The sequence below is a fragment of the Dermacentor variabilis genome, chromosome 1, assembly GCF_050947875.1.
Source record: "Dermacentor variabilis isolate Ectoservices chromosome 1, ASM5094787v1, whole genome shotgun sequence".
Classification (NCBI taxonomy): Eukaryota; Metazoa; Arthropoda; class Arachnida; order Ixodida; family Ixodidae; genus Dermacentor; species Dermacentor variabilis.
Genome location: NC_134568.1, coordinates 65,278,497 through 65,303,246, shown reverse-complemented (window position 1 = coordinate 65,303,246; position 24,750 = coordinate 65,278,497). Strand labels below are relative to the sequence as shown.

Here is a 24,750-nt window from a genome sequence, read left to right as displayed (position 1 = left end):
TTTGCGCGTGATCTTATTAAGGGCTCGATAATTGACGCAAAATCGTACAGAGCCGTCTTTCTTGCGAACCCGCACAACAGGAGACGACAAAGAACTGGACGATGGCCGAATGATGCCTCTTTTGAGCATGTCATCAACGTTATCAATGATTTTCCGTTCTGCGGAAGACACGCGATACGGGCGGCGGCGTACAATCGAACTGGCTTCGGTTTCGATGCGATGTACTGCGACGGAAGTGCGCCCCAGAAGCTTGGAGTGAACGTCAAATAAGGCGCTGTGTTTTTGCAAGAGCGCCAAAAGGTGTTTTTTCTGCGCAGCGGTCAGATCGGGATTTATCGCGGCCGTTAAAGCAGCGGCAGCAGTATGATAATCAGTTTTGGTAGACAACGGTGGTGATTCGGTATGAAGCGGTACCAGCGAAAGAGGTTCGGTGTCAGTAAAGCAAGTCACAGTAGTGCCCTGGAAGAGCACAACTGGTGAAGAAGTAGGGTTACTAACAGCGACGAACGCTCTACCATTCTGAAAGCGCACCAGGCTAGGAGTAAGGCTAAGCCCACCAGAAATGCAGCGACCGCTCGGCGCAAGGAACACATCATTAAGAAAATAGTGTCGGAAGTCAGTGTGAGAATATGTTCACCACCCACGGGAATGAAACAGTCGGTAGACGTGACGAAACGTAGGCCATGAGCATCGACAGCGGACGAAGATTCAGCGTCCGTCATACGAATAGTTCGCTGACGGCAAGAGATGAAAGCTGAGGCGGAGGACAAGAAGTCCCACCCCAAAATCATCGCGTAGGTACAGGAAGACAGCACGACGAACTGAATGTGGTGAAGGATGCCATCAATAAAAACAAGCTCAGTGCAAACGCCGGAGGGCTGAACAAGAACTGCATTAGCACAGCGAAGGGGAGGGCCATTATACGGTGCCTTCACTTTTCGCAATCGAGAACAGAAGTCAGTGCTAATAACGGAAAGCGATGCACCTGCGTCAACCTAGGCTTCGATTCGCATACCTTCAATACACACCAAAAGTACGTTTGACGGGCGCTCCGGAGGAGTTTCACGTTGTCCAAAGGATGCAGCTTTCCCTCCTGAAGCTGCATCATTTAGTTTTCCGGGCGGTGATCGGAGGACGAAGTAGCCGGTCGTAGAGGGGAAGAGGAGCGCCGCATCGGTGATTGAGAGCGACGACGCGGGAAACGCAATGAACCGGCAGTGTTGAAGTCCTGTGGAGATAGGGAACGTCGTGGATAATAATCGTAGTAAGAACGCCGATGTTGTGGTACCAGGGCCAGAAAACTCATCCCTTTCAAACCCGTCATAGCCACGTTTTTCATCTTGCTGAAGCATCGGGAAAACCTTGAAATGTGGCCGCGGATGCCGCAGTAGTAACAAACTGGTCGAGGTGGGCTCCATGCGTTGTAAGACAGAACAGGTGGTGGTCTTGTAGTGATAGCATTCAGGGACACGTGTGGTGCAGGTGCCTGTTGTGATGGCTGCTGGGAAGGTGGCACTATAGAGGCAACCTGAGCGTAAGTTGGCGTAGGGATGGCGCGCGGGCTCGGGACTTGCGGGCAGATCACGGCAGCAATCTCTTCTTTCACGATATGGTGTAGGCCGCCACCAGGAGGTGTCAGATGGACCTCAGGAGGGTTTGACGAAGCTTGGGATTGCAGTTCCTCACGGATGATGGAGCGAATCAAGGCACGTAGCTCGCTGTCGTTGGACGCCTTGAAATCAGATGTGACAGGGTGCAAACGGTGCATATGAAGCTCACCGAGACGCTGACACGTACTGATGTCTGCGACGGTAGTGAGATTCAGCACTACAAGAGCATTGAATGCCACAGTCCCAATACCCTTGAGCAGGTGGCGTACACGGTCACTCTCTGCCATCGAGGTCTTCACGCGGCGGCAGAGGGCGAGAACGTCATCTATGTACGAAGTGTAAGACTCGCCCGAGTGCTGAACACGCTCAGCAAGCTTCTTCTTGGCGATATCGGAGCGGACAGACGAGCTCGCAAAAATCTGGCGTAGGTGGTGTTTAAAGATGCTCCAGTTGACAAAATCGAGCTCGTGGTGGTAAAACCAAGTTTTCGCAACGCCCGTTAGGTGGAAGGCGACGTGAGCAAGTTTTGCTGATTCGTTCCACTGGTTAAAGTCACTCACGCGCTCGTATAGCTCCAACCAGTCTTTAACGTCGTCACCTGAAAGCCCAGCAAACACCGGTGGATCCTTCTCAGGGGTGGTGACTGTCCAAGAAGGGGTTCCCGCAGCAGCAGGCAAGGTGGATGTCGTGGTATTGGTCTGCTGGTCATGCGACATGGTTGAGTGCAACTGGTAGAGGCGGCGACCCGAGTGGAGATTCAGGGATGTAGCCTAGGTGAAGCTGGAGAGAGAGCGAGAGGACGAATGGACTGGACAGCACACTCCACCACTTGTGAGACGAGGTTGTCTTGTCTTGTGTCTCAGACAGTGGCGCGTACCCACTATGGGGGATTGGCCAAGAAGCAGGCGGTTTTCCGTAAGGTTAAAAGTATAGAGAAACTAGATTTGAATAGTGGAGCATGGGACGATAGAACTGTAATTTAGACTTGCAATGAAAATATTGTTAAGAATTTTGATAAAATAACTTAACGTAAAGAAATGAAACAATGGTTTAGGCAGCCAGTCTCTTCTTTATTCTCTCGAGTGAGAGCCCCACCATCAGGCCCCAAAACGGTGATGATGAGTATTTACAGGTGAGAATATGAAGCGTAAGAATAATGCTCACAATATATATAACAAAACATTTTTCCGTGGCGCTATAACGTTATCGGGCCCCTTCGGCACGTATACGCCGTCACTCTGCCAACTCTGCTTTGCTGAGGATCCGTTCTGGCGGCATTTTTAACGTTCCGTTGCACGCCGCCGCGATTTTCGACCATCCAGCGCAAGCTAAGTAAAGGGAAGCGGATCAATCCCAGACGCCGGCACCATCCTCTTCAGCTGGTTATCTACTTTCACCATTCTGGCTCGGCCCCATCGAATCCCTCTCCATTTGAGCATGCTCGTCGCCTCTTGTCAGTCAATTCTATAAGAAAATCTGCGCAATGTAGGCAATGCTATTCGTTTTGTGACTCTCATAAAAGAGGAGAGCGTTCGATTGGGCTTTAAAAAACGCTGTGGGTTACCGCCCGATGCTTGCGTCAGTGGTTATGTAAATTTGACGTCAGGAGATTGGTATAAAAACAGATTGGAATAGTTCTACGTTATAGAGCCCCGGCGTACATCCGTCCCGGTCTGTAAAGCTCATCTTATGGGGGCGAAATGCGAAAACACCCGTGTGCTTATTCCACGTCGACGCTATTGGTGTCACAGAACTTTCTTGGATCTTTCGGATATACGCCAGACGAACGGTTGCGCTTGTCAGCGCTGGCCCCACCTCTTCCTGCACGATGTTGAAAGACATGTTTTTTGCCGCAAGTTAAAACACATACAAAAGGAAGGCACATAGAAGACAACACGGGCGGCTTGTCTAAACGCATGCGCAGGCTGTTCACGAACTTACATTATCCAGCGGTCAAACAATCTCGTTTCCGATTTGTAGAGCAAGATAGATGTAACGCTAATGCAACTTGAACCTTTCTTTCTTATATGCTAAGCTTCCATTAGCTCACGTGCTGTTTTATTTCTGCTTTTGCCAAGAATCTTAATCTCAGAAAAACGTGGTTTGCACATGCAGGCTTTGCAGTGTGCTGGCCAATGTGTCACGCCATCTTTCATTAGATTTAGTTCGTGTTCCCTGGCTAATTCATTTATGCAGCGTCCAGTCTGCCCTATGCAGGACTTGCCGCACTCAAGGAGAATTTCTCACACCACCCCCGTGGCGCATTTCCCGTAGGACGCGCCATGTTCCTTGACACAGTCTTGCGCACCATGTCTTTTAAACATGTCTTTTAGCAAGCACCAACTAGGCCAACAAGCAATTCTGTTGTAACATATGTCACGATGTTAATACCGAGGCGACGACCGCTCCGTGATATTATGGGGCTGCCCCGAACCTTCACAAAAAATCCACGGCGACAAATTAGTGAAGCAATTACGTAAAAAAAATGTATCTACAGATTGTTTACAAGCTCCGGCCACGCTGCACAGACAAGATGGATGTCGAACCAACGGCGCGTTCTTCCCGCCAAACCTTCTTTGTTAACAATGAGCTGCGTCTTCAGCACCACGCCGTATATATACGGCTTAGTTACAATATTACTAAAATTAACAAAAGCTTCGATACTTCAACCTTTATTTCCATACTGGACCTTTGTTTCCGACTTCTTCACTTCTCGCAGATTCTATTTGTCTGTTGAGGGATCGACTTAGTGGCACATAAATAACGCACATACGCAGTGGCCGACGCTGTCTATTGGGAATACCGAGTGGCGCATACCCAGCGACTCAAGTTGTCTATTCGGAAACCTACCAACTTGCACATAATACCCAGTGACCAAACAAGTAAAGCTGACAAGACAGCAGCGGCCAGCTGCTAGCATCCGCAAATTGGGGAGAGAAGGTAAAGCAAGGTTCTCTTTAAAAAAATTATACTGTGTTGTAGTTGTAGTGTTGTACTGTGTCGTAGTGCTGTAGTTGTTCACCTAGGAAATCAGTTCGTAGGAAGTGCGCCATCTTCTGTGTTGAGTCGTTTTGTGACGCCTATGTTGTGTACAAGAAATGACTGTAGCCAAAGGAGCATTCCTCTACCCGTGAGATACCTGCTGCTGTCCGCGTATACCAACTACTTGCACGGCACTTTGAGGCGACGTAGAGTGTTTGTAGATTGGGTAGAGTGTGGGTAGATTTGTTTAAAGGGAGACGAATAACGCCCATAAATGAGCACATTACCAACATAACTTGTCGATCTGCCAATAACACATCCTTGGTGTGAGTACTGCGTGTAAAAGTAGGGGCAACGCGTAATGCCCCTATTGAAGTATTGAGGAACAACCAAACCTACCGACTAACCCGCTTGTTGGCGAGTCTTCCATAATGGTCACCAACCACTGAGTACGAGAAAACTAACACGTCGTTTTTCTTTTATCTCTCTGCCACGATTCAATTTTGCAGAAGACTATGGGCACAAACGAGGCAGTCATAGATTCCGACGCCTGGTTCCTTTCACTGGGATTCATTGCTTCCATCGTGGTGGCGTTATGTAGTTATGGATTCAAGGTGGTCTTGGTGATCGTCGCTACGCTTGCGGGCACTAAGTTGTACCTGCGCTGGACCAAGGGCATTTACCATGGCATTACTCGGATGGATGGCAAGATAGTCATAGTTACAGGAGGCAATGCAGGTGAGTCGGGGGTAAACTTATTGATGCTTCGATTGGGATTGTTCTAGTTCTTGTAGCCAATGGGGCTCATGTGCAAAGGATTATTGTACCTTTGTCTGCAATGAAGTTTACTGCATTCAATGAACGCGTTGTGTAACATAAAATACCTCCTAAAATTTTTGTTCACAGCGGGTAATTCCCTTTGTATTACCGTCTATACTTACTATATGTATACTGCGGGAAGTTCTATCCCGAATACCACTGGTTTACGAGTGACTCTGCATGCACTCATTATTACCGCTGGAAAGACGGGAAATACTGGAATACGATGCGCTTCGCTGTAACCCTTTGCTAGAATAGTTCAAGACTGCGCTTTATATAGCCTATACTAGTTTGAAAGAGAGACATAGGCGGAGAGCCACTAGCGATGGTGTGAAAAACGATATGTGCAGCGCTAAACGGCCTACACAGATCAGCGTGGATTAAGGATCGAATACGAGAAACTTGAGGGAAAGGCTGACTTTGATTGGAAGTTCGAGGTGTCACGTTAAGGTAGGAGGAACTGTTATGTATGTAACCGGCGGCGACGTGCCGTGAATAACGATACTAATAAAAACGTTTATTTCGTCTTGAAATATACATATGGTTTTGGTGAGTTGGTCCAAGTGAAAAAAAAAAAGAGGCTGGAAAAATTCTGTACCGAAAATTTAATCTCCCGTCCCTGACCGATAGCTGTCCATGTTGTGCGTGAACCGCAGTCAGTCTGGTATATCTATTATCAGGTGATAATTGTGACAGCACCCTCCTACTGTGGCGCTCTCTTGTACGTCAAAAAAGCCTTGGAACGAAACTCTATTGTCTGCGTTATAGGAGCAGTGTCTTGTGCTGGTAATTTTGCTAAAGCTGGGTTTTAAACATTTCCGGCAGCTCCCGTATTCAAAGCACATGGTGCGTTGCGCGTGACTTCTTTAAGAGGCCGGACTCTGTTTCCGTTTAATCTCTCTTGATGCCTTGTACCACTGTAGTGTGTAGTGCATAGCCCGGCGGTCAAGCGTATCGCCCACTTCCAGGGATCGGCAAAGAGACTGCCAAGGAACTCGCGCGGCAAGGCGCCCGCGTCATCCTGGCTTGCCGCAGCCCGGCCAAAGGTCAGCGGGCAGCCGAGGACATCCTGGTGGAGACCGGCTGCTCCGTCGTCGTGCGCCAGCTCGACCTGTGCTCGCTCAAGTCGGTGCGCCAGTTTGCCGATGATATCGTTCGCAATGAGCGGCGGCTCGACGTACTCATCAACAATGCCGGAATTTTCCCAGGTGCGCTTACTAATCAAACAAGGCAGAGACACTGGACTCGCCCCCGTCGAATGGGCAACCGAAAGGGACATAGACCGCAGAGGTCCCCGCAAAGCGTTTGGTCGCTGCTTTTGATTTTGTATTGTTCATACACTGAGTCTGACCGAGAAGTTTGCGACCGCGGACGCATACGCGGCTTTTAATTGGGTTATTCACGTCAGCTGTCGCGGCCGTACGCTCGACCATCTCCGATGTTATCAAAAAAAAATATAGAGGATAGCTCGTTTGGACCTTTGCACCGCATCGAATGTGCACAATGCCCTCTGGAGCTCCCTGGGCGTCAACACATTAGCCTCTTGACAGCCGTAATTATCCGTGACCCACCGCAAAAGCATTGCAGGAATTGCAGCCGCTTACGTTTCTCATCATCATCATCATCATCATCATCAGCCTGGTTACGCCCACTGCAGGGCAAAGGCCTCTCCCATGCTTCTCCAACAACCCCGGTCATGTACTAATTGTGCCCATGCCGTCCCTGCAAACTTCTTAATCTCATCCGCCCACCTAACTTTCTGCCGCCCCCTGCTACGCTTCCCTTCCCTTGGGATCCAGTCCGTAACCCTTAATGACCATCGGTTATCTTCCCTCCTCATTACATGTCCTGCCCATGCCCATTTCTTTTTCTTGATTTCAACTAAGATGTCATTAACTCGCGTTTGTTCCCTCACCCAATCTGCTCTTTTCTTATCCCTTAACGTTACACCTATCATTCTTCTTTCCATAGCTCGTTGTGTCGTCCTCAATTTGAGTAGAACCCTTTTAGTAAGCCTCCAGGTTTCTGCCCCGTAGGTGAGTACTGGTAAGACACAGCTATTATATACTTTTCTCTTGGGGGATAATGGCAACCTGCTGTTCATGATTTGGGAATGCCTGCCAAACGCACCCCAGCCCATTCTTATTCTTCTGATTATTTCCGTCTCATGATCCGGATCCGCCGTCACTACCTGCCCTAAGTAGATGTATTCCCTTACGACTTCCAGTGCCTCGCTGCCTATTGTAAATTGCTGTTCTCTCCCGAGACTGTTAAGCATTACTTTAGTTTTCTGCAGATTAATTTTTAGACCCACTCTTCTGCTTTGCCTCTCCAGGTCAGTGAGCATGCATTGCAATTGGTCCCCTGAGTTACTAAGCAAGGCAATATCATCAGCGAATCGCAAGTTACTAAGGTATTCTCCATTAACTTTTATCCCCAATTCTTCCCAATCCAGGTCTCTGAATACCTCCTGTAAACACGCTGTGAATAGCATTGGAGATATCGTATCTCCCTGCCTGACGCCTTTCTGTATTGGGATTTTGTTGCTTGCTTTATGGAGGACTACGGTGGCTGTGGAGCCGCTATAGATATCTTCCAGTATTTTTACATATGGCTCATCTACACCCTGATTCCGTAATGCCTCCATGACTGCTGAGGTTTCGACTGAATCAAACGCTTTCTCGTAATCAATGAAAGCTATATATAAGGGTTGGTTATATTCTGCACATTTCTCTATCACTTGATTGATAGTGTGAATATGGTCTATTGTTGAGTAGCCTTTGCGGAATCCTGCCTGGTCCTTTGGTTGACAGAAGTCTAAGGTGTTCCTGATTCTATTTGCAATTACCTTAGTAAATACTTTGTAGGCAACGGACAGTAAGCTGATCGGTCTATAATTTTTCAAGTCTTTGGCGTCCCCTTTCTTATGTATTAGGATTATGTTAGCGTTCTTCCAAGATTGCGGTACGCTCGAGGTCATGAGGCATTGCGTATACAGGGTGGCCAGTTTCTCTAGAACAATCTGTCCACCATCCTTCAACAAATCTGCTGTTACCTGATCCTCCCCAGCCGCCTTCCCCCTTTGCATAGCTCCTAAGGCTTTCTTTACTTCGTCTGGCGTTGCCTGTGGGATTTCGAATTCCTCTAGGCTATTCTCTCTTCCACTATCGTCGTGGGTACCACTGGTACTGTATAAATCTCTATAGAACTCCTCAGCCACTTGAACTATCTCATCCATATTGGTAACGATATTGCCGGCTTTGTCTCTTAACGCACACGTCTGATTCTTGCCTATTCCTAGTTTCTTCTTCACTGTTTTTAGGCTTCCTCCGTTCCTGAGAGCCTGTTCAATTCTATCCATATTATAGTTTCTGATGTCCGCTGTCTTACGCTTGTTGATTAACTTCGAAAGTTCTGCAAGTTCTATTCTAGCTGTAGGGTTAGATGCTTTCATACATTGGCGTTTCTTGATCAGATCTTTCGTCTCCTGCGATAGTTTGCTGGTATCCTGTCTAACGGAGTTACCACCGACTTCTATTGCACACTCCTTAATGATGCCCATGAGATTGTCGTGCATTGCTGCAACACTAAGGTCCTCTTCCTGAGTTAAAGCTGAGTACCTGTTCTGTAGCTTGATCCGGAATTCCTCTAGTTTCCCTCTTACCGCTAACTCATTGATTGGCTTCTTGTGTACCAATTTCTTCCGTTCCCTCCTCAAGTCTAGGCTAATTCGAGTTCTTACCATCCTGTGGTCACTGCAGCGCACCTTGCCGAGCACGTCCACATCTTGTATGATGCCAGGGTTAGCGCAGAGTATGAAGTCTATTTCATTTCTAGTCTCGCCGTTCGGGCTCCTCCACGTCCACTTTCGGCTATCTCGCTTGCGGAAGAAGGTGTTCATTATCCTCATATTATTCTGTTCCGCAAACTCTACTAATAACTCTCCCCTGCTATTCCTAGTGCCTATGCCATATTCACCCACTGCCTTGTCTCCAGCCTGCTTCTTGCCTACCTTGGCATTAAAGTCGCCCATTAGTATAGTGTATTTAGTTTTCACTGTGCCCATCGCCGATTCCACGTCTTCATAGAAGCTTTCGACTTCCTGGTCATCATGACTGGATGTAGGGGCGTAGACCTGTACAATCTTCATTTTGTACCTCTTATTAAGTTTGCAAGTCCAGAGGGAAACTAGTTAGAATGATAGCGAGAAGGCAGAGAACGCGTAGAACCGACGCAGACGCGAAACAACTGAATAACAGCCTTGTCATGCTTCCCTCGCAGTTCACATACAGGGGGTGAGGGGGGGGGCGGAGGGAGGATAGAGAAAAGGTGACATGAGGACATGACAGCGGTTGCGGCCAAACGGGATAAACTTAAGTTCAAGGCGCGGTACGGTACGTTTCTGGTGTTTCTGAAAAACGAACACCATGCACATTTGCCAAGGGGACAGCTTACGCAGGGCGTGCAGAAGCAGAGCCGCATTAAAGCGCATCGTAGGGTCTAGGCGACACTATACGGAAGCGGTCACACGTCAAATCAGCACTTTAGTACCCGCCGCGGTAGCTTTGCGGCTGTTGCATTGCTCGAGTTCACGGGTTTGATCCCGACCGCTGAAGCCGCATTTCGACGGGGGCGAAATAGAAAACGCTCGTGCACATAGAAGTGGGACATGTTAACGAACATCCCAGTGCCAAAATTAATCCGGAGTGCGCGACTACGGCCGGCCTCATAATCCGGTTTTGCTTTTGGCACGTACAACCTCATAATTCAATTAAAGCTTAATACTTCTGCGACGAGGCGACGAGCCACGTGAGAAAATGACAATGCTCAACCCACTCATACGTTATGAATTATGGCGCACAACAATGCCTCAAGCAAACACCTCCCCCGGTGTGTTCTGCAGACAAACAGCAGTGGTGCACGCAAGGTAATGTTTAACATCAACTCACCACTATTGCGTTGGACTAGACGTTGAAGAAATGCAACACTCGCCGTCAACATCACTGCTAATTATCGTCAATCAAAGCAAACAGCACAGAAAGCTTCGCTTACATTGATTCCCACAGTGCGTGGGTTCGATATCATTTATTTCTCTGGCGGCGCCAAACTAGGTGGGAGCAAAAATTCCCAGGAATCGAGTATGTGCCCCGTTGCCGTAGAACTTACATTATTATAGTTGATAGACATGTCTTTTTATTGTAATATTATTTAGGCACAACATTATTATATTTCGGTGTGTAATTTGCTTCTAAGAATGACAAAAATATGGCGTTTTCTAGAAACTATATGCAAAAAGTTCTTATATACAGAAGCCCAAAAATACAATCGGACAAATGTCCAAAAAGCATATTATCTTCCAAAGCGCCTCAGTTTCACGCAAGAACCTCGCAAAGCCACGCTGAACTTGGAAAACACAGCATGTTTGTCTATGTTTACGCGTCCATAGAACACCGTAGCGGTGCTTGAAAAAGTCTGCCAAACAACGGCCATCATAGCGATGGACATGAACTATTCGTACAGAAAGCTTGCGAAAAGGTAATCTTGTTTTAGGGATGCAAACGGTAGTGAAAGGTCGGAGCTGTGGCCAAAACGCCAAAAGCCAAAAGACGCAGTTGTATAGCATAATAATGTAGTTAAGCTTAGCGGGGTGGTTCAGAAAATACGTTTAGAATTTTTTTTTAATAGGGAAGATGCGATGAGAAAGCGACTTCTTCCACATTGCATTTAGCACAGAGACCTACGTTCTAAAATGACTAGTAATCAAACAAGCAATAATGCGACTAATTTATAATCGGGCGAGGCTCGATGGGGAGGCTCGACGGTGCGGCGTAATAACATTACTCACAGCCGTCAGCTAAAGGCATTACATTTGCGTTCTTCGTCCGTTCAGTTTAGATTTTCTTGGTGCTATTTGATGGAACTCATTTCGGTGCATACGTTAAGAGTGTCAACTTTTGCACGTCTGAAAGCGGTTACGAACTCTCGGGATGACGGGCTTTACAGGAGTTGGATTATACTCGCTAAAAAATAAAGGCGTCATGTGCATGTGCATGCAGATATGCATATGCTGCGTCTACTCCCCAGGAAACGTGTTTGTTATTTTTTTCGAATGCTTTTTTGACGGTGGAGTAAGAGATTACAGAGCATTCGCTGCAAGTACTCTACTGCACACGCAAATGCACTCCCATCTCAACTCCACGAACCATCGATCACGAACGTTTTGAAGAGTGACGGCAGATTAAAGACGCCGTGCACGTGGTTCATGACGCCGATACTATGGCAGAAAAAGCACACTGAAATGTCACACCTTGCGCACTACTTCGCACTACAAGCTACGCCACAGATGTCGCCTATTTTCTTCTACGCGACGTGGTTTTATTACATGGAGCTCCGCGACAACTTCTCACAGACCGTGGCTGGACATTCCTATCAAAAGTTATCGCGGACATCCTCAGTCCTGTGCCACGAGGCCCAAGCTATCCACGTCATACCATCCGCAAACAAATGGCCTCACAGAGCGTCTCAATCGCACTCTCACAGACATGCTCGCGAAATATGTCTCTTCAGACCACACTGACTGGGACCTGGCTCTACCATTTGTCACATTTGTTTATAATTCCTCGCGCCTGGACACAGCCGGTTATTCCCCATTTTTCCTTCTGTTCGGCCGAGAACCAGCACTGCCCCTCAACACAACCCTCCCTGTTCACGCGGCACCGACCAGTGAATATGCACTTGACGCCGCCGCCCGCAGTGCCCACGCAAGGGAAATTGCCCGTGACCGCCTTCTGAAATCCCAAGAAAGTCAAAGGCGTTAGTACGACCGGCGACACCGAGACGTGCACTTCCCACGTGGTTCTTTGGTGCTTCTATGGTCTCCGTCGCATCAGGTCGGCCTGTCAGAAAAACTGCTGTCTCGTTACACAGGGCCATACCGAGTGCTTTGTCCCGTGACTCCCGTCACCTACGACATCGCCCCTGACGCCCCATCTGCCTCCCAGTACCGTGATATCATGCACGTTGCACGACTGAAGCATTACTACCCTCCCAGTGATGACATTTAGACGCTCCGGGATGTCGCTTCTGCCGCCGAAGGATTATGCTACATGGTTCTGGTATTTGATTGTTTGAACGAGGCGCGTGGGCGCTATCACTCGAGAAAAGAGGTGGAAGAACGCTCTCTGGCTCTCTAGCTGTCGGCTGAACTGGCCAGCGCAGCATTATCCCTTGTAAATATATTTTGTAAATAATCTCCAGTTTTCATCCTTCGTTTGTGTAACAATATGGCTCACCAACTAGTTACGCACCCCTGAAAAGCCTTCCGACATGCGGCAATCGTAAAAAATTCCAGGCTATTGGCAAGTTCCGTAGACTGTCACGCCACCCCGCGGCCACTGGCGAATTTTTTTCAAGGAGTATCGAAGTAACCGCAGCCGCCCGTGGGCGGCGGTAGCGCATTTGCTTGCTTTCTTCGTGGCGGCCAGTAGGCTTGATTATCTGTTTTTACGGATCGTTAAAACAAAGATGAAATTCAAAATCAATCGCATATGAGCTGCGTGCCGCAGTGCACCAACACATATGTGGCAAGTGAAGTGAGCCTCCACTCTTTCCCCAAAGATGCGGCATGGCAGAAAGAACGGATCGTCAAGTTGCGAATTTGCAAGCCGGTCACGCCACCGATGAGTGTGTGCAGTGCGCATTTCGTCGACAGTAACTTCTTCTGAAGCCACGTAGTTAAGAAAACGAAAGTTCTGTGCTGATGTGCATTCTCGTATTCGTTTTTCTACGGAGAATCGATGCGTTATTAGAACAACCCGGCTTGGGAGATTGTATTGCAGCAGCGCGAACGGCGGGGTTTTGATCCCGAGTACATGTACTACGTGGGCGAGCATCGGAAGTATTTGCTCAGGTTTCGCCTGCATCAACTCGTTGTGTGTGGTTGCCGCGGTGTCTCGTTTCGCCAGAAACGCACGTTTTCGTTCTCGCTTCACCCCGTGCTCCGCCGCGCGGCCAAGCTCGAGTTGCGCACTTGAGGCCAACGCAACGAGGACACATGAATGTTTGAGATAAAAACTGACGTCTTTATAGCAGTTTGTAGCAGCTCTATAGAAATGCTACAGTAGGTCTACGTGGGCGGGCGTAGTAAGTCTTTGACCGTAGTTAACCAGCCGCAGCCCCCCCCCCCCCCCGGCCCCCTCTCCCCCAGTACGGTCGCCGTTGTCTCGTTCCGCCAGAAACGCATGCGTTTACGTTCTCGGCTGCACCCCGTGCGCCCACGCGCATCCCTGCTTTGCAGCAACAGTGTTCCTGAAAACAAGATTTGTAGAACATAAAATACAGACACTGAATTTGGGACGTGAGTGCAAAAAGCTTCTGTCGTGACTCCTCGTGACTCGTACGGTAATGCAACTGCACCAGCGAAGAATAAAACAACTGGCATGGCTTTGTTTACATTTGCATGCTTTATTTAGCATGGTGACATACAAAAAAGACGTCTGAAAAATAAGTTTCGATAACCTTAGCGATATTTTTCCCTTAATTGTCGAATATAAGTATCTGCTCATAACAACTCAATCACTGAAAGGAGCTCGAGAACATCACAGAGCAGTAAAATTTCACTTTGACGCGAAACGGCAGTGCGTGAAAGGTATAGGCTTTGCGGGCCGTCGCGATTAGCACAACGAAAAAGAGAAAGGACAAGCTAACGTACCTTGATAAAACCTTATCGGACATAAATAAATTCCAGCCTGTGCCGCTTCTGCCGGACATGTGATGTCTGCAGGCAGAGCCCTCTGACAGCGACGGACAATACGGTGCAGGCCTTCACACCGCAACAAATAATTAAATTAAATTATGGGGTTTTACGTGCCAAAACCACTGTCTGATTATGAGGCACGCCGTAGTGGAAATTTCGACCACCAGGGGTTCTTTAACGTGCACCTAAATCTAAGTACACGGGTGTTTTCGCATTTCGCCCCCATCGAAATGCGGCCGCCATGGCCGGGATTCGATCCCGCGACCTCGTGCTCAGCAGCCCAACACCATAGCCACTGAGCAACCACGGCGGGTACAACAAATAATGCGCTTGACGTTCATGACTTCTTCGCCTTCAATCAGGCCCCGTATCCGCGATTCTGAGGCGTCTACGTTGCGCATGATGTCGCTTCGCGGCAGTGATTGTGAAAAAAAGGTAGAGCCATCTTGAAGCGCTAAGCCAAATATGAGCTGACGGAAAGGACGCACATGTGCTCAGGGGTTCTTTTACTCTCTGTGGCCGCCATATTGAGTCGCCTTGCGCGAAATCTATAGACGACGGAACTTGCGAATACCGGAGGAGCAAGACATTGTTCGAGTGACGCACGGATGTCGTCAGTCTTGTGAATCCACTTATTCGGGCTTCATATTTAGCCCTCGCAAACATAAATAATTTCATTCTTTGCACGCTTTCTTCGTTACAAAACGAAAACAAAGTGAAAATAGTGTCCATGTGAGAAGTTTTGATATCTGACACAGGGCGCTCAGTGAATAGAAAGATAAAAAATACTTGCGGAGTGCCAACGGACTCAAGACAGCACTGCATACGCGAGAGCTCGCTGAAGCACCGTGTAATTAGATGATTCTCTCCAGTCCAATACCTCCGTTTGCTGCATTCCCGGGGTGCAGGAGCTTTTTCACGGGTGATCGTTCTCTATTCTTAATTAAATAATCCAACTTTCCGTGCCCGCAGAATTGGCTAGCCCCGTAGTTGCAAACACTCAAGTTCAACGAATCGCCACAGACGGCGACAAAAATCCACCGCGGCGTTCTAAGGGTAATAACGACAAAAATACGGAAAGAGAAACAACATCTACGTTGGAAAGGAAAAAAGAAACCGAAAAGCCGGTGGAACGGGGAGGTACGAGAAGCGATCGCCAAACAACTGAAAGCCTTCTGAGAGTACAGGCTAGCCAAGAAGGTACAATTGCCGCAGCATGAAGTGGCCAGTAAATGGGAAATATACCGGGAGAAAAAGTCTATGGTTCAAATACTGGTGCAAGCAAACATAAAAGGTGAAAGTGAACGTTGGTTGTCAGAAATACTTCAGAAAAAGAAGGCCGCACCTAGACTATTTTGGAACCAGATCAAATTATTAGGCAGGAAGGCAACAACAATACAACAACGTATCCTAGACGAAGCTGGAAATAAACTGGAAGGAGAAGCGACCTTAAATTACAACCGAAAAATAACCGCCGAATCTTTCCAAGGCAATGACGAGGTTGTAGTTGAGGAAAAAAAAACAGCATAAAAGAGAACCAGATGGAAGAGGAGCTGGTGCTGAAAAATTTCAACTGGAAGACAGCCGAAGAGAAAATTCCTAAGCGCACAGACACAGGGCTAGACGCGGTTCCCGTTAGGCTGATTAATGAACTGGGACCAAAAAGTACGGAAGCTCTGTTGAAAGCAGCAGAAAAGAGTCTAAAAGATAGACGAATACCAGACAGTTGGCGACAAAGTAGAATGAATTTAATTTATAAAGGTAAGGGGGAGAAAGATGGAATTCGCAAGTATAGACCGTTGACCATTACATCGGTGATACACAAGCTAGCAATGCAGGCAATCAAATTAAAGCTGCAAGCATGGACATAGAATAATCGCATTTTGGGAGAACTTCAGCATGGCTTCAGAATAGGTAGGCGCGTTTGAATAATAACTTATTTGTTCTTGCTCAGTGTATCGAAATATCAAGAGTAGAAAGCAGACCGTCCTATATGGCCTTTTTAGACATCACAGGAGCGTATGACAACGTAGACCGCAACATTTTGTGGGGTATTCTGCAAGGGTAAGGCTTGGGCGACGATTGTCTACAGCTTTTGAGAGAGTTTTACCTTGAAAATACCGTTTGAGTTGAATGGGAAGGGATGAGGAGCGAGGAGAAAGTTGGTATCAACAAGGGACTGAGGCAGGGGTGCCCTTTATCCCCACTGCTGTTTATGATGTACATTGTGAGGATGGAGAAGGCGCTAGACGAAAGTAATATCGCTTTTAATCTTTCATATCGTACAAACAGGCGGGTACAGTAGTAGAGCGGCAGCTTCCAGGTTTATTTTATGCGGACGACATTGTGTTGCTAGCTAACAAGCAAAGGGATTTGCAACGTCTGGCAATATCTGTGGACAGGAATGGGAAAATTTAGGTATGAAATTTAGCGTTAGACAATCGGGTGTTATGGTCCTCAATGAAAACAGCCAACAGTGACAATACAGGGCTAGCAAATACCTCGGGTAAAAGAATATAAATATCTTGGTATATAGATAAACGAAGGCAATATACATATGGAAACACAGGAAAAAACAATAATAGTAAAGGGGAAGCGAAATGAAGTCATAATGAAGCACTGTGCGCTATGTGGATACAATGGGTACGAGGTGCTCCGGGGTATGTGGAAAGTTGTAATGGTTCGAGGACTTGCTTTTGGAAGTGCGGTTGTTTGCTTGAAATCAGGGGTACAATCAGGACTCGATGGCAATTAAAGGTCAGTGAGACGCTTCCAATTGGGCGCTCACGGGAAGACTACAAATGAAGCTGTGCAGGGTGATATGGGCTGGACAAGCTTTGAAGTGAGAGAAGCTCAGTAAAATTAATTATGAAGAACAACAGAGGAATATGGAAGAAAGTAAATGGGCTGGGAGAGTGTTCAGGTATTTGTACAAGAATAACATTGATTCACAGTGCAGGAAAAGAACTAGGAAGCTTACCAGCAAGTATGGAGCCTGTAGGGTGAGTAACACAGCAACAAGGAACGTCAAGCAGAAAGTCACAGAGGCTGAAATAATCTCATGAGTGGCGGCAATGGAAAAGAAACCTGCCGTCGGTAACTACATAAGAGGAAAAAACGAAATCAGGAAAAAAAAACAATTTGCGATAACTCAAATGGAAGCTCATTAGTTTTCGAAGCGAGAACAGGATAGTAATAAACTGCAGAAGAGCACGCATTTGGGCTGGTTGGTTCATGATTACCAGCAGTAAACAGCGCTAAACAACAGGACATGGAGAGATATACAGACATCACTGCTGACTAACATGCACGTGTCTTTATTCTTTCAGTCAGGATATATATACTCCGCCGCTATCCAAAGCACAGAATCAACAGAATTGAGCCTGCGCATGGGCGAAAATTGCAATTAATGCCATAGAAAAGCAATCTCCTTCGGAAGGAGAGAAATAGAGGGAAGGCTTACACATTCTTCGCCGTTAATATGAATGTGGAAAGCTTCGGAAATAAGACGTGCGTGGTCATCGCGGTATTTTGACAGATAGGTCACATCTTTAAACGAGGGCTTGCAGCCACATTCATTGCAATGCAGTGATAACTGACTATCTCTAGCTCGTTTTTTAACTTTGTTTCAGTGTTCGCGCATACGGTCATTGATGCACCGCGCCGTTTGACCGATATAAAAACGCTTGCATGAAAGACGAATCTTATAAACCACACAATCACAACAGTCACGAACAAGCCTTTGTCTGTGCTGATTTTTACAACTTTTTTTGTTGTTCTCGGTCACCCGATTGACATGATGGCACAGGCTACCTAACTTATTTCTGGCAGGGAACAACAACCTAACGCCTGCCCTGCTGACAACCTTTTTGAAATTATGTGCAACCTGGTTCACATATGGGATAACCGCAATCATTTGCCGTGAGCGATTCTGAGATTGAGCAGCTGCCGATTGCTTTCTTTAAGGCTTGTTGCGAGGCTTTCAGCGATGCTAGTTAAAAGCGGTAACGGGAAACCTGGGAGCTTCAGCCTGGCTACTTCCAACATTTTTTAACGCGACAGCGTTAAGGAGCTCGTATCGCAGAAAAGCCGGTGTCGTCGGCGTCGGCGGCGTTGGCCGTGAGCGATAAAGCCCAGCAGGCACTTCATGAATAAAAAACAACTTGCAAGATGGGCTGGGTGGGAATTGAACCAGGGTCTCCGGAGTGTGAGACGGAGACGTTACCACTGAGCCACGAGTTCGATGCTTCAAAGCGGTACAAAAGCGCCTCTAGTGAACGCGGTGTTGCCTTAGAAACGAGCTGTTTCTAAGGCTCAGGCGTGCGTCGCTTGCTCAGGCGCACATTTCGTTGTCGCGCCGAACGCTGCGTTGCTCGACGCTCACCGCGTCCGATGCGGGGCGCGTAGTTGCTGCGCCGTAGCCCATTGTCTTACACCCCTTGGCGGGTCGACGGGAACGCTGTCGCGTTCCACTCTTGAAGGCGAAGCTTACGCGTCCTCCAATTTTTTTTTTAGATGCGAGGGTAAATCCCTTAGGGCATACAGGGGTATGGGATGGGGGTGAATAAGGATGATTAAATGAATGAAAAAAGATTTGCTGATCTAGTGAAGTCCAAGAGGTATCGATAATGTGGTCCCTGCGTCCAAGAAGTGTAATCGCTCAGATTATACGGCGAAAGTCCCGCTGCTGCGAGGTGCCGGAGCCTTGTCGGTTTCAGTGCAGGGCAAACCCACAGCAGGTAGTGGATGTTGGCTTCAGCATTTCGCGACTTGCAGAGTGGACACCCAGGGCGAGGATATAACGGGGGAAAGTGCGGCCACTTCCTAGTCACGGCAGGAGTGAGGGCAACCCCGACCCGGATCGTCCGAAGCGCTACCTCCTCTGCACGGGTAAGACCGCGGGGGAGGTTTACCGCACACGGATGTATGAGAGCACGTGTGCGGCGCCGGAGGTGCTCCTTTCTTTTTAAAGGGAGGGTGGCATCATCTAGGTGAAACAGCTGAGGCAGTGACGATGGAGAGGTCGCTAGACAGGTCGCAGAATCTGCACGGCTTTGAAAGCTCAGAAGGTCGCGTGGGATCCACTCGATAGATATTGGCTGCGGGATGCGTGCCGCCAGAAGATGGATCGGTTGACATATTTCAGGGCTGCGACTGACGCGTCGCAGAAGCCGTGTCGCCTGGAGGGCATCAGTGCGGATGACGATGCGGGCCCTGGGGACCACGGGGAAGGCGGCCACAGAGCACAACGCTTCTCGAACAGCAAGGAGCTCAGCACAAAATACTTGCAATTCGAAGCTTGCATCGACTTGGTGGTCACAAGACCTGATGAGGGCCGCCTTCGTGCAAGATCTTGCAATACCGTGCGACTATCTTTGAGTGCCCGAAGGAAAAGGGAAGAAGGCTTTTATGAGACCGAGGAGCGTAACCCCAACAAACATGATTGCTTGATGACCCCTTCCTAATAAAGACGCCAGGTACTGTCTCCACCTTTCTCTGTGAGCAATGTTCAAAGGCTGTCCGAGCTCTTCCCGTGGACATCAAGGTCTTATATTACTCTTTGCTTCAAAAAGATGTATGCATTGAAGTCGGTCATTGCATTCACAAATACGGTGTTCTTAAGTTTAAGAATGCATGTGGTATTAATGTCGACAGGTTTTTAGAGTTCTTAAGGTTTTACATGCTTTCCACTGTCGTATCCATGGAGGATAAGCTTTTTATACAAAAGAAACGTGTATGCATCGGTTCATGTATAGCCGCTGTTCTTGGCGACATATTATTTGCCAGCTATGACCGCAATCTTGGAACTAAGCTCAGCCAGACGAGCATTGTAGAAGTGATGCGATACATTGATGACTTTTTATTTTTTTACAAATACTAACACTACTGACGCGCAGCCTGCTGCTGCTATAATATTTGACCTGTTCCGCATAGCTTTAGATTCCTTTGAATTCACCACGGTGCATCCGTCAGACAACTAGCTGCATTTCTTAGACTTGGAGCTATCGTTCTCAAGCAATCATGTATGTTGGGGTTACACTATTCGGTCTCATAAGAGCCTTCTTCCCTTTTCCTCCGCGCACTCAAAGCTAGTTAAGCAAGATTGCAAGATCTTGCATGAAGGCGGCCCTCATCAGGTCTTGTGACCACCAAGTGGATGCAAGCTTCGAATTGCAAGTAGCCAGGCTGAAGCTCGCAGGTTTCCCGTTACCGCTTTTAACTAGCATCGCTAAAAGCCTCGCAACAAGCCTTAAAAGAAAGCAATCGGCAGCTGCTCAATCTCAGAATCGCTCACGGCAAATGATTGCGGTATTCCCATATGTGCACCAGGTTGCACATAATTTCAAAAAGGTTGTCAGCAGGGCAGGCGTTAGCTTTTTGTTCACTGCCAGAAATAAGTTAGGTAGCCTGTGCCATCAAGTCAACCGGGTGACCGAGAACAACAAGAAAAGCTGTAAAAAGCAGCACAGACAGAGGTTTGTTGGTGACTGCTGTGACTGTGCGGTTTATAAGATTCCTCTTTCGTGCAAGTGTTTTTATAGCGGTCAAACGGCGCTGTGCATCAATGACCGCATGTGCGAACACTCAAACAAACTTCAAAAACGAGCAAGAGATAGTCAGTTATCACTGCATTGCAATGAATGCTGCTGCAAGCCGTCTTTTAAAGATGTGACCTATCTGTCAAAATACCGCGATGACCACGCACGTCTTATTTCCGAAGCTTTCCACATTCATATTAGCGGCGAAGCATGTGTAAGCCTTCCCTCTATTTCTCTCCTTCCGAAGAAGATTGCCTTCCTATCGCATTAATTGCAATTTTCGCCCATGCGCAGGCTGAATTCTGTTGATTCTGTGCTTTGAGATAGCGGCGGAGTATATATATGCTGACTGAAAGAATAAAGACACTTGGTTGTTAGCGCTGTTGTCTGCGTCCCTCTCCTTGTCCTGTTGTTTAGCGCTTTTTACTGCTCGAGATCAGGATGCCTCAGAACACGCACCTATAAAGCGAGATATAAGAACGAAGAAGAAGCATGTGCTTGCTGCGGTAAATCTAGGGAAACGATTGAGCATGTTTTATTACAATGTGAAGATGTCTGCCCAGCGGTGTATTTAAGCACCACTGGCCTCCTTGAAGCCCTTGGGTTCCGCGAGAGCAGGGGGAAAGTAAACATGACCACAATAAAGATTAGTATAAGAGGCGATTGGAAAATTGGTAGAAGAAAAGTACGGGAACGACAAAAAAAAAAGAGACGTACAAAAACAAAGTTCACAATAGTGGGTCAGAAAATTTGTTTATGGGAATTCCTCGTGCGTTCTTTTTTTCTTTTTTATTTTTTAACTTAGGTAGCATATTAGGCAGTATAATAGCAAGAGCTTTGTGGCGCAACCCACCGCGCTGTTCCAAAGGGGACGCTCATAACATCTATCCATCCATCTAACGTTGCTAACGAAAACAAGCATAATACCTTCCCTGCAAGAAATGCTGTCGTCAGCCCACTACTCCCTTTAGAGACGCCGTATTAAGCGCAATTTTAACCAACAATCTTTCTCCCTCTTTTCTCATAGCGTTTTTTTGTTACATGACAAAGAGTAGGAAATGATTATTTTGAATTATATATAGCACTCTGGAGTACCAAGTCTGTCTTTTAGCGTTCCTAAACGAAAAATAATGTCCAGCATGATCGACCCCCTACGTGACCTCTGCCCTCGCGGTTCAAAATTTTAACGGTTAATTTGCGTGCGACTTCCTGGTCAACGGCTTCTTGGTTAATGAGCTAAAACAAGTATTTTGCGCTATTATTTCTCGCGTTATTTCGCTTGGTATGAAGCTACGCGTTCGTGAGCGGAGAAGTAGAGGTATTCAGCCGTCGGGAACGCGTTCTGCATCATACGCGTGTCCGGATTGCAACTGCCTGGACGCTGAGGAAGCTGGTGAGGCTTTGCTTGGAGGTGGCTGCCTGCATAGCGGTTAGCCGGAATCTAGCGCAGGAAACAGGTTTGAAAATAAAGGCGGGACGCGTCAGCATAGGATGCGTGAGCATAGGCCAAAAATGCTGTGTTTTCCAAGATGAGCGTGTTATTGCGGGGCAGTTGCGTAACATTGGGACACAAACGAAATTTTGTCAGAATATATACATGCACGAAGATTTAAAAATACGCAAATGCCAGGTAGCTGGACAGAACCAAAGTAGTGTTGTTTGCTGTCACTTGGAGATACTCAGATTAATTTTTTACATTTCGTCTAACTACATAATTAGTCTAAATTATTTAATGAACTTGTCAAATATTATATTTAAAGAAAAGTGTCAATGAGAAAATTGTAGAACAACATGAGAAATTTCCGGTACAGCTTTCTGTTCCTCAATACGTGCTACATAAACGTGTTTTTGTAAGCGTTAATAAAAGCGCGCAAAATTCACGCGAAATTGCCGCGCGACGGGCCAATCGAGGAACTTGGCGTGTATTCGCGGGCTTCATTCATGCTCGGAAAAAAGCACCTTTGTGCTGCCCGCACTCAGCAACAAAAAATCTTTATCGGGAGTTTTTCGTGTTGCTCTATAATTTTCTCATTGATACTTTTCATCTAATTATATATTTGAGAATTTGATGAATTTAGACGAATTATGTAATTAAGCAGAATGCAAAAAATTAGCCTGAGTATCTCCAAGCTACGGCAAATAACATTACCTTGGTTCTGTTTAGCTATGTGGCATATTTTTAAATCTTTGTGCACGAAAGTTGGGACAGACTGTACAGACAATAGCCCTCTATAACGCCCTGAAGCCCTGAGGGTGTTGTAATAAACGTAGATAAATAAATGTGCTTTGAGGACAAGTGTATGAAGGTATGGTTGGGCTTTTATTTATTTATTTATTTATTTAGAAAATACTGCAGGCCTTGTAGTGGCCCTTGCAGGAGGGGCAGAAGTACAGGAAAGAACAACAACAAGGAAATGCAAGGGTACGTGAGTAGCAAAACAGAAATAACGAGAATTAATTACATTGGAATAATTGCAGGAATACAAAAATATCAATTTCAGAAACAGTGCAACAAAACAAGATAAAAAAGAAACAAACATCATTTTTCAACTGTCGCATGCTCAGCTGTCAACGCATTCAATGCTTTCAGTGTTAATAAGAAGCGATATTTGTTTCAAACTTTATATTTCTTTTGCATAAAGCGCTTTAAAGTGCTACATTTCTTCATTTTTAGGAGCGAATTAGGAAAATAATATTATAAAGTAGTGTCTAAATCACTTTCCAATAAAACAATAAAACACCATGTCTGTTAGCTATAATAATGTATATTTTATGGCAACGAAAAAAAATACTCGATTTTTGGCAAGTTCTTTCTTCCACCTGGCGTGGCGCCGTTTGCGAAATGGCTCTCCAACGTACAAAAAATATTCTTTCATTTAAACTATTTCGGGGAAGTGTCTCTCCTGTCGTTCTGGTGATCGCGTGTATATTTCCGATACGATCGGCGATGACCGAGCGCATGGCCGGTACAGTCGGTTTTTAACGACACAACTTGCTGTTATAATGTTGACGAGGGATATTTAGTTTTACACAACTTATTGTCGAGCGCGTCCTTCCATGTGGATTGTTGTGCATCCAGCTGTTCATATCCGAGATTGCTAGCTCACGTACAGCAAGCACCATCGATGTGCCTAATGCGCTTACCTAATAACCAACCGTTTCAATGCTCGAAAAGCGGGGGAGGTCATGAAAAAAGCGCCCTGCTAAATGGGCGCGAACACAGCCAGTGCTACAGCGCGGGGCCGTACGAATTACAGGACAAACAATTAAACGTGTTTGAAGGACAAATTTGAGCGATAATACATGGACTCGAATAGGACGCGTACAAACTGATCAAGAACAAACCGACAAACTGTGCATGAAATGACCGCGCTTTGCAAAACTCTTGAGAATGCAAAAATTATGCACACTCCATAAACCGGGCAAACGCTCGTGCTTTATTCTCAGACAGGATCCAGCTTACCGAAGACGGCTATGAAGAATGCTTCCAAGCCAACTACTTGGGCCACTTCCTCCTGACACTACTACTTACAGGTAGGCTATGCAAAAGTTGGTCTATCCTGGCTCAGTGGTGAAAAGGAGAGTTGGAGTAATTTATTGGACACAAATATCTGGTAGAGTTGTTGCAGTGTCAAAACGAATGAACCTGTATTGATTTATGCTGAGTTATTCATTTGCTCAACAAACAAATCCGTATTGCACACAAGTAACTGGTAACACAAGCATCGTTGTCGATAAGCCAGTCAGTTGCTAGTATTGCTTACTTGCACACAGTGTCGCAGTCAGGCAGCATGAAGAAGGCATGCGAAGCTGGTACGGCGTAAATGGCTCATCAGCAAAGAATAAGTCGGATCGTATCTGCACAGCAGCAGAGGAAAGGCTGAAGTGGCCGCGCAAGATTGACACTAATGCAAAGTTAAGCATCGTGACCAGTTAGCGGCAAGCGGGAACGGTGTACCGAATCCTTTAAGAAGTGACACATCGTTCACACCGGGCGATGTTCGAATAGCCGTTTAACGGATCGCAGCGCTTCCTTGAAAGCGCA

The 24,750-nt window shown here is 46.8% G+C and overlaps 1 protein-coding gene across 1 annotated transcript in view; it reads left to right on the top strand.

Moving 5' to 3' along the window:
• LOC142571404 (retinol dehydrogenase 12-like) overlaps nt 1–24,750 on the top strand; it is a 48,778-nt gene that overhangs the window by 475 nt on the left and 23,553 nt on the right. Inside the window, exons 2-4 of the mRNA XM_075679728.1 lie at nt 5,102–5,330; nt 6,380–6,619; nt 24,153–24,239. Coding sequence (XP_075535843.1) covers nt 5,108–5,330; nt 6,380–6,619; nt 24,153–24,239 — 550 coding nt within the window. The 5' untranslated portion in view covers nt 5,102–5,107. The remainder of the gene's footprint in view (nt 1–5,101; nt 5,331–6,379; nt 6,620–24,152; nt 24,240–24,750) is intronic.